At 48.2% G+C, this 16,523-nt stretch overlaps 1 protein-coding gene across 2 annotated transcripts; it reads left to right on the top strand.

Annotated features, from left to right (window-relative positions):
- The first annotated feature begins 6,400 nt into the window (after nucleotides 1-6,400).
- Nucleotides 6,401-15,221, top strand: LOC144138565 (uncharacterized). Of its 2 annotated transcripts, XM_077670912.1 has the most exons (5): nucleotides 6,401-6,564; nucleotides 6,681-6,724; nucleotides 7,033-7,098; nucleotides 7,971-8,028; nucleotides 11,675-15,221. In XM_077670912.1, exons 1-5 carry the CDS (start codon nucleotides 6,496-6,498, stop codon nucleotides 13,199-13,201), a joined length of 1,764 nt encoding a protein of 587 aa, XP_077527038.1. In that variant the 5' UTR covers nucleotides 6,401-6,495; the 3' UTR covers nucleotides 13,202-15,221. The 2 variants fall into 2 exon arrangements, with proteins under 2 accessions (XP_077527038.1, XP_077527037.1); XM_077670911.1 differs by lacking the exons at nucleotides 6,401-6,564; nucleotides 6,681-6,724; nucleotides 7,033-7,098 and adding an exon at nucleotides 7,491-7,885.
- Nucleotides 15,222-16,523: the final 1,302 nt, after the last annotated feature.

The following is a 16,523-nucleotide window of genomic DNA, read 5'->3' as shown; positions in this document are numbered from 1 at the left end:
GATATCGAAGACGAGAGTCATAAATTCACATATACAAACTAGCTTAAAAGACATCGCATACAGCTCAAATTAAGGGAGAGACAAGGAGAAATATTTTATCGACGCGTGAGCACGAGAATGTTAGGGCCTCCACTCCGTGAAATGACTTTATAGTCCAAAACGCCTTGGTGCTGGCTGGCCGTCCGGGTCTGCACCAGCAGTAGTAGCTGGCCCGAAAGCTTGGAGCTGGAAGGTTCGTTGGCACTCCAATACGAGGTGGTATAGTGTGCCAGCTACAGGGCAGACATCACAGGTCGCGGGGTATTGGGTGGGGCACAAAGCGTGCAGTAGGGTGTTATGAGGGTAGAAATTAGTTTTTAGTGCCAGAAAAGTGGTTGCTTCGTCGCGGAGTTAATGGGAGTTGGCGCACTTCAACGCGGGTGTTTGTCGAGTATTCCAAAAATAATTCCGGCATCGAACGGCGAGCAAAGCGGAATGAATGTGTCTCTACATAACAGCACCACCAGCGGCAGGGTGAAGGACGCGGGTTCGATTCCCGGCCGTGGCGGCCGCTTTTCTGATGGAGGCGAAAAGCAAAAACGCCCGTGTGTACGAGATTTCGGCGCACGTTAAAGATCCCGGGGTGGTCAAAATTGTTCCGGAGACCAGCGCGCATCATCGCCTGCGTTGCGTCGGCGCGTTAGACAATCCAATCAATCGGGTGACTCAGTGCGCAATCGTATTTCGTATTTAGAACACGGAGAGTCAGGGACATGAGACACTGTCACGAAACATATGCATGTGGTTTCCTCCGCGAACGTTTAAAAAAATGCTGCTGATTGTAAGATGCTGTATACTATCGCGGCCTCGGTGACCCGATAAGGGCTGTGCGGGCTTCTGTCGCATGTTATCGCGCGCAGCGGCCTCGTCGGGCCTGTCGTTTCCCGCGTCGATAGCTCAGTATCGTGTGGACGAGTCAGAGCTCACCAGTGATATAGCTTTCGCTCGGCCTATCGGGTATCTCGGCAGCGCCAGAGGAGAAAGCCGCGGCGGCCTACATACCTACAATGCATCAGTTTGCGCAAACAGGACGCTGTCTACGAGAGAAAAAGAAAGGATAAGGGCGTTAGCGTTTATCGACAGGCGCATACAGCCGTAGTGTGGAGGTTGCAATAAGACGACGTTAACTTTTGGATGCTTGTGGATGTATACTCAAGGTTAAGTGCTAGGTACATTCGCCGTACCAAAAAAAAATTTATTGGGCATCAGAAGGAAAAACCACCCCGAGAAATGCAAAGGGCAAAGAGCTGTAATTATAGAGCATTCAAAAAACGTGGAAGTTTATCGCTCCGCCATCTTTGCTGAATCGTGACGTCAAACCTTTCTTCCGGATTCGGTCCACAGAGACGAAGCAACACGTCGCGGCCGTTTGCCGCTTGCAGTTTGATAGCCCGTTCGATACATATTGGCGGTTTTGCATACGTTCTTGTGCGAAGGTTTTATCCTTTTTTTTTTTTTTTTGGTTGAGCGTCAAGTTTAAGTTCATTTTTCTTTCGTGTTTCACACAGCCAGCGGTACCACGGGTCTTGAAATTTGCTGCACATCGGCGGTGTCACTTCAACTGTGCATATTACGTGGCTTGTCACGGGCTGCGCCCGGTTAATTTCCCTCCTTCAAAGACGTAATAACCGCCACTTAGGGCCGCGCCGGATGCCTCGCGCTCAACAGAGCAGAACGCCCAAGCCATTTGGCTGCCGCTGCGCTGGGGGCTATGAGGAGAGATTCGTACAATTTGCGCCGAGAAATTTTGCGCCATCGTACCTTTTCAACTTAGGAGCCGTTTTTATCATTGGGCTGTGCTATAGCGTTTATCTAATTGGCGCAGTTGACAGGAATATCTGACTGCGCATGATACAGTCCTGGATATTTTGCGATTTCGTGCAGACCTTTTCAGCAGAGCAGCCGTTTTTATCATTGGGCTGTGCTAGCGCTCATCTAATTGGCGCAGTCGACAGGACCATCTGACTGCACGTGTGCAGTACGGTTCCGGAGATTTTGCGCTCCCATATAGACATTTTCAACGTAGCAGCCGTTTTTATCACTGGGCTGTGCTAACGCTTATCGAATTGGCGCATTCGACAGGACCATCTGACTACGCATGCGCAGTACAGTCCTGAGCAATCCAAGGTGTTATCGATGTTTACAGGTTCGAAAAGGTCTATATGCAGGGATAAGTCAGAGGTGAGGGAGAAGTGAGAGGGGGGAGGGGGAGATACTGGTGAGGTGAAAGTGAGCAAGTTCGTTAACACGCATGTCGATCGTACCCCGCAATCGCACTGCTGGCGCCAACCCGAACGCAACAATCGAAATGAGTTTCCCTCATTTTATTACCACTTAGCATCAATCTTGGGCTACTAGTATACGCATCCAGTACAGCACAAACTCCGTGGTGCCAGCGATTTGCCAGTTTACGACGGGTAATGAAGTCAACTGCGCAGGAAGATTTCAATAAGTCAAACCAGTCAAATAATCTGTCAATGAATGAATGCGTCAATCATTTAGTCAATTCTCTATGACGTTACAGAAGTTTGTAAGATTAGCGAACGCCTGCCTAAGCCATTTTGTTCAATAAATCAACGAATCAGTCAATTAATCTGTCCATGAATGAATGCGTCAATCATTCAGTCAATTCTCTATGACGTCACAGAAGTTTGTCAGATTGGCGAACGCCCGCCTAAGCCATTTTGTTCAATAAACCAACGAATCAGTCAATTAATCTGTCAATGAATTAATGCCTCAGTCATTCAGTCAATTGTAATGACATTACAGAATTTTGTCTGATTGGCGAACGCCTGCCTAAGCCAGTTTGTTCAATAAATCAACGAATCGGTCAATTAAAGGCGATTTAGCCTTTAGTCTCTGCCCCTGTAGCACACTATGTATTTTTTTGTTTCTCCGAATAAAGGATGAATGAAGGATGAATGAATGAATCTGTCAATGAATGAATGCGTCAATCATTCAGTCAATCCTCCATCACGTTACAGAAGTTTGTCTGATTGGCGAACGCCTGTTTAAGCCCGTTCCTTCCTTTTGATAGTGTCATTTAAATGGTAGCAAGCGGATGACACACTAACTATATTTTTGGCTCTGGCCTCTTTTGCGTCTTTCGAATACATCGCTGTAGTGCAAAATTTGAAAGTTTTTAGGTACTTCTTCCTTTAATAAAAACGTATGTAGCTCAGTGAGTTACCGAGGGCTCGTTCTTTCGAATTAAACGACGTTGTATTTTGTCTTCAGACCCCTTTAGCCATGCGAGCCAGGCGCTGACAGCAAAACAAACGAATAACAAAGCGAGGTTCGCGGCTTTGGATGTAGAACGGTCGCGCTATTTCGAATCGCACTGGTGTTGTTTCGGGGTCAAGTTCGTGACATATATCACGAACATTACAGGCGGCACTGAAACAGTGCGCGTGATTCCGCTGGTTATTTTCGTTCTCACCAGCAGCCTTACAGCTGGCTTAGCTGTTTTCAGACGTTTGAAGCAGCCTTGACATTTATTGCCCGTCCGCATACATGATCAGCTCGGCTTAACGGGGCTGCAGACGACGCTGATATGTTTTGCTCCGTTCGAGAATTTTATTCTGCCGGCGCGGTTTTATTATGGTTTTAGTATTTAATGGAGGACTGCTGTAGCATATTATGCGCGTCAATGCCGTCTTTACACGATGCAGCGGTAATACGAAAATTATACCAGCGAATGTAAACCTCGAGCACACTGAAAACGTGGAAAAAAAAAAAAAAAAAAACCGAATGGGCGCGGCACCACCAGAAAACCTAATTCACGTTGTAGTGGGAATATAAATACTGTGAGCACAGGCGTACTCGTTGCTATATAACTGTTACCGGAATGGTCAATCCCACCTAGCAAATCATCATCAGTATGTCACACGCGAGCACCACACCATCTTCATCTATCATCGTCGCGCCTTCCCCATCTTCGCTTTTTGCAACGGCTTCCCGGCGAGGCTGCGTCGTCATTAGACGCGTCATTGAGGTCTCCCGTGCCCGAGCCTTGCAATGTATACAATAGAAAGTATGAAGTGCATGGCAACTGGTATTCATATTTTAAAAAATCACGTCGAAAAAAATATTTATTCAGGCCTTATCAATTGGGTTCACCATAACGGCCGGCCCTCGGCCGCAACGTCAGAATAAATGTTGTTTTGGAAGTTATTTGTGATTATATATATATATATATATATATATATATATATATATATATATATATATATATATATATATATATATATATATATATATATATATATATATATATATATATATATATATATATATATATATATATATATGAGAGAGAGAGAGAGACGCGAAAAACATAAAAAATAAGTTTACTGACGTTCAAGAAGAGGACTTTCTGCACTTTGAAGAAAGGAAGTCCTCTTCCTAAAACGTCAGTAAACTTTTATTTTTTAATTGTTTTTTCTCGTGTGCCTCTGTCTCTACTTGGCTTATTTTCTCGCGCTCTGTGAATTTAGAGAGAGAGAGAGAGAGAGAGAGAGAGAGAGAGAGAGAGAGAGATAGAGAGAGAGAGAGAGAGAGAGAGAGAGAGAGAGAGAGAGAGAGAGAGAGAGAGAGAGGACTTACCAAATTTTATTAGCTGGCAACTGTAACTATTCATATATTAATACACCTTATAACAATGGGAAATTAGGGGCCCATGTAATGAACACGGAAAGGAAACTAAAGAGTAACCACCGCCAAACAGGGCATAAGGGAGGTAGCCACTTTTCTTTTGGTATGCTAAAAGAAAAAGAAGGAAAAAGCATGTATACCCCAGATCCCAACCCAGAAATTCAGACGTGACAGACGCTTCACCAATTGAACTCCCTGGACGATGGTACTGCCCTCCACCTACTGTCCCGACATCATCCTACGTTTAGGTGAACAGTATGCAAACAAGCCTTGTTTGGGAAAGCCTGAGCAATGAAGCTACGAAGACCGGGGACACGATCGTCCACTTGACTAACGTACTTATCAAATTACAGCATCGACCAACCGGCCAACGACAGTGACCGCTGCGGAGCTTCATGAAAGCCCTCTATCGAACGCTGTGCTTGTAATCGATCTTGCGGGGAATTTCCAGCTCGTCGTAGCTGATGACTTGCGCCTAGGCTGTTGCTCGCGACATTAGTAATCTCAGTAAGCGTCAACTGAAACATTATGATCATTTCTGATGAAGATGAAATGTGCAATACGCAACACTGCTGCAGTTTCAACATGTTTGGTTCATCTCTCGTCGAGGAATTTGTTGCGGTATTCAATGGTAAATTTTCACTACTTCGATCCCAAGTGTTTTCGTGAACGTGCGAATGATTGGCAGCGCTCAATAAACGTTTTATTGCCACCGACTGGGTATTAGAAACTGCAACAAAATTGTGCTAAATAGCAGGGAGGGAATATGCTTTTTAGCATTGCGCACATGATCCGACAGCTACAGCTGAGTTTTGCCTGGAACATAAGCGTTCATCTAGCCCCCTTGCTACATTATTTTCGATTAGAAACATTTCACGGACATAATGGGTTTACCATCACTGTTGGAAGCAAATTAAGCGCCATCATAATACCGGGATTTGCTCTCAATGTCTTCCCACCGCCGACACCATTTTGTGACATAAATATACAGCTCCTAATTGCGCGCATTTTAAAAAGCATGACCGAGCGCCAGTACGCGGTGCTGATCCATCTCCATCATTCTTCGGTATCACGCCCACTTTTCAAACGGGGGCGTGATTGCTGCTTTATCCGCTATAGGCGCAGCATCTAGGCCGAGTAAACTATCTCGGAGTGTCAGCTGTAATCAGACACCGCCATTTTCACTTCTCATTGTGACCATCTTACCCTTTCAAATGTGTCTCACACCCACCCCATCACTTTTTAAAACACAAACACTCCTCAGGCGCTCTTGCGCCACTAACACACATTTTTTTATATTTTAGCGGGCGTTGATTGAGTCGCTACGACTGCCCTGAAGAAATTTTCAAACCGCTGAATGTTTTTGACGCACGACAATCCACCCCGTTTTACGTAGTCGCTCGTCCGCTGCAAACAGTAGAAACGCAGCAGCGACATGCTCGTTTTCGTGCTCCGTTCCGTGCGTGTGTGCTTACGTCGTAAAAAAACAGAGCACGCGATGTTTGAAGCTCTCCTTGTTTTGCATTCTCTACTCAACAGCTGAACGAACGAATGACAGATCGTGGAAAAAAACACGAGCAGACGAAGCCAGCGTCGGCAGTTGCCGTCATTGCTTTCCGCTCCCGTCTGGAGAGGGCACCACAATCGCCAACTTTTCCGCTCTTCTATCTCTCTCTCCTTTGCGTCACAGGTGACGTCACTTCAGAGCGCGCGAGGACTGCCGGGAATCCCGAGCCGTCCACAAAGCCAAGCCGGGGGCGACCAGAGGCGCAGGACTACGTCGCACCGCCTTCCGACGACGGGATGGAGCTCTCCTCCGTCGGCGAGCGCGTCTTCGCCGCCGAGTGCATCCAAAAGAAGCGGATCCGCAAGGTAGGCACCCGCGCCCGGCATCGTTCGAGCTGGTACGCTCACGATCGGCGTGCTTTCGGCGCAACCCTAGCCGCGTTTTCTGTCTCGATTTCGGACCTCGCAACGTTCCATTGCAGGGCCGTGTCGAATACCTGGTCAAGTGGCGCGGCTGGAGTCATAAGTAAGTAGCTGCCATTTTCGTCTTTTTGCTCGCGTATGCATCCAACGCGGTCACGCATCGACGGCGCAAGGATACTTTTAATCGCACTGCGTGTTGCAGCCGAAAACCTAGCGCGCCACCATGTTTTTCTCGCGTCGTTGTGACGGCTGCGCCCCCCCCCCCCCTTCCCTCCCCCCGCAACCCTCCATTTCGAGTGATTCTGACGCTACGGCGGGCGTTGCCTATTTGGCATGTTTATTGTGCGACACAGCCGCTGAACGTCGAGTTTGGGTGCAGTTCCCGTCTCATTCTGACCGTGCGTAACGCAGGTACAACACCTGGGAACCGGAGGAAAACATTTTGGACGTGCGGTTGCTGGAAGCCTTCGAGAGCAGGTAAGAGGGCGAGTGCGTATGTGGCGAGGAGAACCTCGGGGTTGTTTGGTTCGTTCCGCGGGGTCGCGGCTCTCCTCCTCCCACTGTCGGACCGGTTTCCTTCCTCTCGGGGCTCTTTTCCTTCTTTCTAGCCACTCCTGCCCACGTGCGTTTTCTTTTTATTTTGTATTTGTGTGTCGTCTGCGATCTGGCGTGCGCGGTCGCAAGGCCTCGTCCCTCTCAAAATGGCCGCCGCCTTTGTCGCTCGCTCGGTAACTACTAGATTTACGCAGTTTATGGTGGCCATATTACTAGTCAAGCTGTGTGTATAGGTAATATATGGTCGCTGTTTATGACGAGATGCGCGCTGCTAACTCGTTAACAGAGGCGCAGCTTCTGTTAGGATTGACCGTACCTTATTGCCGCAGGTCTTCCGGGGCTTTCGCCGCCGGCAGCGCCGCCTTGCATGTTTAGGGAAGTGTAATCCCGCATAATTATTGGCCGCGGGGGCCGAGTAGGATAATGGGAAGTCACGTGACCAGTAGCACGAGTTGACCGCGACATGTTTTCTTTTATTTACTTGTGTGGCCATCTCGGTAGTCGGTGACAGTCGCTGACTCTTGGTGTCAGAGGAGTGCTTGGCGTAACCATGGGCGTAACGTACTCATTGTAACTTTTGCGTCTCGCTGACGCACAGTCGCGGGCGTCTTGAATCGATCTCGCGAAGTGCTTGACGAGTTAACTTTTGCGCGCGTGCGCTGTCTGCCATTGACGTCAGCATGCGTCGCCGGTCCCGGCGTTTCCACGTGTGAGTCACCTTTGAGCCCGCCCGGGCGACACTCTTTCGGTAACGAGTTTGTTGATTGCTTTTTTTTTTTTTTTAAATCTTGCAGCCAGAAAGATACGGGGCCCGGGAAGCGAGGGCAAAAGCCAAAGAAAGAAAGGAGCCAGGTAAGGGCCTTGAAAATTACCCTCTCGTGGCGATCTTATGCAGCGCACTTGCCATTTACACTGTTTTTACATAAATGCTGTTTCGCCAAAGTGGCGTTGCTCATGTCACTACAAGCGAGTTGGTTTTGTGCCGACCGCATGTTCTGATTTGGGCAAGAAATGTTCTGGTAGGCGCATGTCGACAGCCTCTTGTCCCATTTATGCGAGAAATTTCTTCGCAAGCCTTATTGTTGTGCTGCATATGAATATTCTAGTCATTCAGCCCTAGTATGCCGGCCTATAATAACAACAGTAGGAGGCTTGGAAAATGGCTTGCTGCACTGATGTGAACTTGCTCCACCATGGATTCATATTCACCTTTAGGGCTCACAGTTCTTGAATGAGCCCGAACTACATTTATCATCGGCATCCGACAATTTTTAAAAGGACACTGAAGAGTGCTATAGGCATTGTCGCTAATTAGGTTAATTAATGGAAATTTTTGTTTAGAATTTATAGCTAGTTCACCAAAGCTCGAAGATTTACATTTCCCCTGTATACCATCCTTGTTTCTAATTCAGGGACACTACACTGCAGATTTTGTTGGAGGGAATTAAAATTTTGGAGTTTTAGTAACGTGCTGGTTATGCTTTAGCTACTGCCTTAGCTGCAGTAATGCCTTAGCTACACTTGGGCCACGCCATGCGGCGTAGTGCAAGCCTCGCGGTTAATTTTGACCACTCTTGGTACATCAACGCGCACCAAAATTTTGACAAGCATTTTCACCTTACGTTTTTGGGAGAGAAGTGGCTGGGATTCAACCCGCATCCATGGGCTCGGCTGCATAATGCCTTAGCCACTCAGCCACCACGGCTGGTGCAAGACGGCATATAGCAAATCTGAGTGTTTAAAGGAGCCATGAAGACAAAATACAAGTTGGGTTTATTAGAAAGACTGCTTAGACCCGATAACAATGAAACCAATATCATCGCACTGTTCGAATAAATAACGGAGATATTAAAGAAAACGTGTGAAGCAGTCGCGACCCCCTAGCCACTTTCCCGCAACTTTTCTATGACGTCACGGAACCTTGTTTGTGCGATTGGCGGCCGCCTGACTGACCTGTCGCGACGACACATGAGTGGACGTCTGTAATGGGGCCTCTAGTTCCATTTGACCGCATCACTTGAATGCTAACGTGCAGTTAACGCACCGAAAATTGTGTTTTATTGTTGGCCCGTATGACGTCATTCTTGCTCATAACACGTCACTGTGGCGCAAAATTTGAAAGTTTTTAAATACTTCTTGCTCTTCTTTTTTTCGTTAAAAAAACATCTTTTGGGGCTGTAATGGAGCTGAGTGAGATACTGAATCTTAGTTCTTTCAAATTAAGCGAAGTTGTATTTTCTCTTCATGGCTCCTTTTACTTGTACAAGCTGTCCGTGAAGGGACAAGAAGAAAAAAGTCTAAGAAATGAGTGTATGTCGGAATTTTGAAGGCTGCATTAACAGCAAACTGAATTGCAAGTTTGTTACAGTTTCGCGAGTTGGGTGAGAAGGTAGAACCAAGTTATGCTTCTTCTAGCTTTGCGAGGGAATAAATGTTCAGGATACTGTGAACTGGTGGGACAAGGGTGATTGATACTTGTGCTACACAGGAATTTGAAAGGACATTCGAGGGCTTTCAAAATTCAAACTGGAAGGAGTTCCGCTGATCGACGTGACAATTTTCAAAGGTAGTTGAAAGCATTCACCAGCCATGTTTTGGTGTTGCTGCCGCTGCCCTGTTTTGTTCTTTTGACTTGAGATGTTAAACTGAGCCAATATCACACCATTGGGAGTGATAAAATTGGTTATAACCAACAAACATGCACAATACAGGATGGTCAATATGGCTTCTCTAAATACCCCTTTCTTTCATTTCCTCACCTCCTGTGTCAAGAGTACAAAGTTATCTTGTAATTGTAGGTTCAGTAATTGAAACCCAAACAAGTGAAAAACAATTGAGAATATGCTCTTTGAAAACCAAGGTCACTTTTAAATATTTTTGTATTTGCGGCGTGCAGAAACTGTGCCCGAGATTACAAATGTTCGCGTTTCAAAGGCCTTTGAGAACCTCTAAGGTCGCTACTGGTGATTCTTTGACCCAAATGGCATTTCAACCCAATGCCTTTGAATAATGACAGCATCTGCACTCCGTGGATGATGGCGAGGGTGCGGAGTACGGGGACTCGAAATGACATCCAAGTTGCGCTCCGAGTGACATCCGATTTGCGCCCCGACCATCATTCGATTTGAGCCATGAGTTGCGCCATGATTATTCCCTAAATTAAACTGCAACTCGCTGCTCAAATCGAATTTTGCTTGATGGTGGTGTGCGCACGGATGGACGCGGACGGACATTGGGGGGTCCTAAGGTACTCCGCACCATTACAGGCGAAGGAGTAAGCCGTTTGACTGTCGGGTACTAACTCACGGTCGTGGCCCAATGGGTAAGATGACTGACACTAACTCTGTCTGGTCTACCAGACACTGGCTCGAATCTTGCCGGTGCCTGTGTGATTTTTTGCGGTTTTAAACGCTATGCGCACAGACGCGGACGGACATTGTGCGGTCCTAAGGTACTCCGCACCTAAAACGCCACGTAGCAGCTCAATAGTTGCATTTGAGTCAAATGACGTTTGGTTCAAAGGCCTTTGAACTGCCCGTGTCGCAGGGGTAATTTCTGAAATTGCTGACCGCTCATAGAGGTGAGAAATTCTCGTTCATGCCATAGGTGCTGCGATCGGTCTTCCCCGGGCTTCCATTCAGGATAGCTGATTCGTTCACTACTGACAATCAGTTGGCTCATCATGGCGCTGCTGGGTGGCTTCAGAATTAGTTTTGGGGTTTTACACGCTGAAGCTTTGTACAGGGTGTGAGGTGCACTGTACTAAGGGCTGCAGATTGATTGTATGGGGACCTTTACCGTGCGCCGATACTTCAATGGTCTCGTTCCTAGCCTCCACACACACACAAAAAAAAAAACTGCTGTGCTTCCAAGGCCGAGATCGAACCCACCTGTTTAAGCTAAGCCCACACATTCATAGTAGAGCTTGGCGGCTTTCTCTTCTCACAAGTCTGCTAATTGGGAGATCTCTCGTTTCTAGCTTAGGCACGCTGTTTACAAGGTCGCATAAATTTGTAAGAACTTGTAAACATCCTTATGGTGGTGTTGCACATAACTGTTTGTATATGTGGCTGAAGCACCTAGCTGTTTGTATGGACTTTTCTTCGAGACGATTGATGGTTCGAGGTTTCCTATGGGGTGCGTAACCAGACATACCCTACACATGTTTGTAAATGTCTCCTAATTGACCAGATTTAGGGGAAATCCCCAAGGCGGAGTAAGTTCCTGCGAAGGAAAGTTTAACTGCGAACTTTCTGAGGAAGCTGTATAGCTTTCCTTTGTAGCCGTATGGCTGCATAAAGGTGGATGTCAAACTTTCCTTCGCAGTAAATGTCTCCTAGTGTGTACTAGGGCACCATTGGGTAGTTCTTTTTAGCAAGGATTTTCTGGGGGACAACCGTTGCAAGGACAGGCTTTGTTGCTGCCCAGTCAAATATTGTGGATTTCCAGCAAGGCAGCACATTTTAATTGTTTCTTGTGCCATCTCCCACTGTTTCAGAGCACAGGTGAGCAGCACCAGGAGTTCCGGCACGACTCCAAGGGGAAGAGCGAGGACGACGCATCCAACGATGCCCCCGCCACTCCACACGGAAACAGCTCGAGTACGGAGACAACCTCCGCCATGTCTCCCTCTCGTAGCCCTCCCCCCACGCTGTCTCCCGCCGTTGCCGCAACACCCGAAGACAAAGAAGGCTCTGCGGCGCCGTCTGCGTCGCGGCTTTCGGCGTCCTCATTGCCACCCACCATAGCGCCGCAACTGCCGGCTGCCCAGCCGGCTCCCATTGCGACGCCGAAGCCGCAGCCAGTCGAAGCCAAAGAGTCTCCTCTCGCCAAGGCCAAGCCCCCCGCCCCTGTCCGGCTTCCCACCAGTCCGCCGCCATTACTTTCTCAGCCGGCAACCAAGGTGCAGAAGGAGCAGGACGAGAAGGCCAAACCAGCGGTCGGGGTTGGCAAAGAACCACCTGCCGGTCCCCCGTCTGCAGAGAAAAAGCCCGAACCAGCGGTAGCGCCTTTGCCACTCTCCAAGCCGCGCCAAGTCGAGCCAAGCTCAACTCCGCCAGTCTTGGAAGCGGCCAAGAAGCCAGACCCGCCTCCGGTCGCTGCCAAGCGCAAGCTGGATGCAGCGCGGCCGTTGTCAGTGGCCTCTAGTCCCCAGAACCGGGTCGGTGCTCTGAACCAGCAGCCTCCTGCAAAGATGCCCAGGCTGTTGAAGCCGCCTGACATGCCAGCAGTGGTCCACACTGTTCCGAGGCCGCCAACCGTTCCGGCGACCCCACCGTTCATTAACGGTTCGGCCGCCAGGGCCCCGCTGCGACCGCCCATGAGCTTCAAGCCCATCACGCCACGCATGGCGGTCGGCGGCGGCGGAGTTTCTTCTCCTCAGCCGACGGTCGGGCACCACAGCCATCCCCCTGCATCGCACCTCGCCGTGCCCCCTGTAGCCGCCCGCTTGGGTACCGGGCAGCTCGGACCGGCAACGGTTGCGCGGATCTCCCGGCCGCCGTCGCACCTGGTGGTCTCCTCCGCCGGTTCGCCGGTCACCAGTTCCGCCAACTCTGCCGGTCCTACCCAGAGTCCCACAGTACCCGCCGCCGTGTTGCCCCGCAGCCGACCCGTTCCGCCGACCGTCGCCGTTCCCCCACAGCCGACGCCACCGTCGCCGATCATCCCGAACGGTCGGGAGGTCGTCGCGCCCGTCGGCAACCGCGAGTCGGCCGCCTGCAAGCCGGCCGTGTCGGCGGTCTCCCAGGAGAAGCCCCTGCACAGTCACAATGGCCAGGCTGCGTCGCCTCCCACGCTGCTGCCGCCGAAAGAAGCCAGCACCGAGCCGGCCCTAGCCGAGCCGGAGTACAGCCGGTCGGCCATCATCCCCGACTTCTGGCAGAAGCAGAGCCCGGTGGTTGATCAGGTCCTCATCACGGATGTGACGGCCAACCTGGTCACAGTGACTGTGCGCGAGTGCAGGACACAGGCGGGGTTCTTCCGCGACCGCGGCAAAGAGCAGGCCACCAAGGACATTAAGTGAGCGTCGTGGTCGTGTTCTTCTGTTTTTTTTTTAATGTTGAGTGAGAAGAGTGTCGCGAGCCGGGCGCGAGAGTTCCACGCGTGGGAAGGGGGTAGCCTAACTGGCTGCCCCATGTCATAGCCTCGTAATATCAGTCAGTGTCGTGGCAGGTCTTCATTTCTCTTTTCTTTTTTGTCTCATTTTCTGCCGAGCTTGAAAGCCCGAGAGAGGTTGCAACACTGGTGGTGACGAGCGCTGGAATGGTGAATCGGTGACGTTTTGAAAGTTTTCATGACAGCGAGTGTAAGATTTGGTAGTGATGTGGTTAGTGACCGAAGTTGCATTTTTCGCTTGTCGGGAAAACACATGAAGTGCTTTTCAGTGGGAATTGTTTGTGTCATACCCTTGTAACGTCAGTGAGTGTAGCAAGTCTTTTCTTTCTCCCTTCTTTTTTTCCTGCCGAGCCTGAGAGGGGTTGTGACTCTGACGGTGAACACCAAAATGGTGAATCAGTGTCCTCCTCTGGAAAGTTGTTTTCTTCGTGATGGCGATGGGAGGGTGTTCTAGTGTTGCGGCCACGTGACAGAAGTTGCTTTCGTCCTGTCGTGGAAAAAAAGTCAAATGCATTTAAATCTTTTTTTTTTTTACTTCGGTCCTCGTAGCTTTTTGCACACGACGGGTAGCAACACATCCGTAGCCGTATTTGGGGACTGTTGTCATGGCGTGTCGGCTGTTTTTGCAGCTTTTTTTCTAGTGGTGGCTTTAAAAGCTACTCTGAAGTCAGAGAAACTTTAGATTCCTTTTTTTTTTTTTTTCTGGGCAGTACTCAACGGTGTTTTTTTTTTCTCATTTTTTGTATATGTGTCATTTAGTGTAGCCGTTGTCTTTCTTTCAAGGCGCACAACCTTGTGTCCATTGTCGGTTTTTCCTTTTTCTGTGTATAGTTATTTACTTGTGGTGTTCTACAACCTTCCTATGCACGTCTACGGTATTTAAGTGTCTCCCAAAGTGACTGTCACGAACTTCTGCAATAGTGCCTGGTGATTCTGTGTAGAGCATCTTACTCTGCATACCCGGTTTCGGTTGGATGTACATCCGGGAGCACGTCAAGTTCTGGCTGGACTTGGGTTGGATTGTTGTGTGTCGTGCTTACGCGCATCGACTTGGCCCCAAAAGCACCTGCCGCTAAGAGACTGCAGGTGAGCGTGAATTGCAGTGTGGGAAGCGAAGTCCAAAGAAGGCGCCATGCCCTCCGTGAATACTATAAGGATTCTATTCATCTTCTGCTGGAATGCCGATGCGCTACGATCAACTGGGTGAGGGGAGGGGTTGGGGGGGAGAGGGGGGTGTTTGAATATAGCCATGGCATGTGCGCTGTGTTTGACCTGTGCTTTTTATTTTCTCTCACCGAATATTTGGTGCTTTCTGTTTGTTTGCTGCTGTAGTTTTGGGAAGAGTTTAGTTATTCCTGTGGAGCTGTTGGTAGACTGAGGGACTATCTAATATATTCTGTTGGCTCTTGCTAGTTGTGTTGTCTTGTGAAGACCCGGAGAAGTACCTGTTTTGTGAGTGTGTGCTGAAAGGTTTCGACACCAAGTTAGTTTGACCAGTACAGGCAAAAAAACGAAAGTGTTGCGTACTCTAAGCTGCCAAAATTTATCGGTGACTGCTGCGCATGATGATGCAAGTTTGCTTGGAGCCCTGTCGGGTTTGGAAAGCGATGCCATGAAGTGCACTCACTTGCATCTATCGATCTTTCAACGAAGTCGACATACCTTTTTTTCTTCTGTAAGTCAGGGCGGAGGCATAAGATTGAATGGTGAACAATGTGTCGGGTACCACTCGGAGCCGGCTGTTGCCTATGCACATTTCTGCACTCTTCATTGGTGACATTTTCATCTGCTTCTGCTGCAAGCAATGCTAGCGCACACTTTCTTGTACAGATGCATGCAGAGTGTTGTTCTTTCAGTTTGGTTTGGTTCAAAGGACATGCCATGGTACAAAAAAATGAAATCTGTGAATAAAATGTACATAGACCGAGTGTGTGTGTGTTCCGGTGTCTTTTCCTGTTGGTGTAAAGACGTGAGTGGTTCTAAAGTTTTCAGTCAATCCCGAATGAAATCCTGAGATAATGAATGAAATGAGATAATTCTCAGATGATGAATAGCAGCCTACCATTGTCCCTGAAGAAAGTGTACGACAGCTGCATCTTCCCGGTACTCACCTATGGGGCAGAAACTTGGAGGCTCACTAAGAGGGTTCAACTTAAACTGACGGCGTCTCAGCGAGCAATGGAGCAGAAGATGATAGGTGTAACATTAAGGGACAAGAAGAGAGCAGTGTGGGTCAGGGGAAAAACGCGTGTTAAGGACATATTAGTAAAAATTAAGAAGAAATGGACGTGGGCAGGGCATGTAATAATGCGGAGGCAAGATAACCATTGGTCAGTAAGAGTAACAGTGGATTCCTAACGACAAGCGTAGCACGAGGCAGCTAAAAGTTGCATGGGCAGATGAGATCAAGAAGTTTGCGGGGATAAATTGGAGATTAATGGGAAAAGCCTTTGCCCTGCAGTGGGCATAGATAAGCTGATGATGATGAAATCCTGGAGGTCACTGGCACAGTGGAACGACACACCAGTGGAGTTTTGCAATCCTAGGATGCAAGGCAACACCGCCATTCCCATTGTCTTCAGTTTTGCATTGCGGTATGAAGTCCTCATGGGTGTTGAAGAAGTAACTGCGAGAGAATGTTTGCTTCATCGTGTTTTCAATAGTTGTGTTGTGGAAGAGAAAAACAAGGTGCATTTTTAATTCCTACACTGCATCCGTCTTTGTGACAAGCCATGATACGCACGGTTTCATCTTTGCATCTAAGTATAAAAGCAACGTGGTGACTAGAGGCCTGATCTGTAGGCATTACAAAAGTGCGCTTTAGACCTCAGCATCGTAAATATAGGCATCATAAATTTTATATGTAAATAATTTCAAACTAGGACATCTGCGACCTGCAATTACAATAGCTAAACAAGAAATGTTATTCTTTATGACGGCACAAAGACATTTACAGTCGTACATAGCCGTTCAATTGTCCCCTAACACGGATTTATTTATTTATTTATTTAAGTGCATACATTCGCCTGAAAGCATTACCAAAGAGGGCAATTTTCACAAGGCATAAAGAATTGCGCTTAACAGTCTCAAATGCTACAGTCAGAAAAAAGTTTACAAAGAAGGAATTAAAATGTACAAGCAAACAATAATATGAAAACAAATAAGCATAAGCACTGCAGTTTAAAATTGCACGATATGTGGTAAGGACTGCTTGCAAGGCATGAAAGAGG

The sequence above is a fragment of the Haemaphysalis longicornis genome, unplaced genomic scaffold, assembly GCF_048455015.1.
Source record: "Haemaphysalis longicornis isolate Haplotype H1 unplaced genomic scaffold, Haemaphysalis longicornis Haplotype H1 scaffold_5, whole genome shotgun sequence".
In the NCBI taxonomy this organism is placed as follows: Eukaryota; Metazoa; Arthropoda; class Arachnida; order Ixodida; family Ixodidae; genus Haemaphysalis; species Haemaphysalis longicornis.
This window is presented reverse-complemented; position numbering and strand designations above follow the sequence as displayed.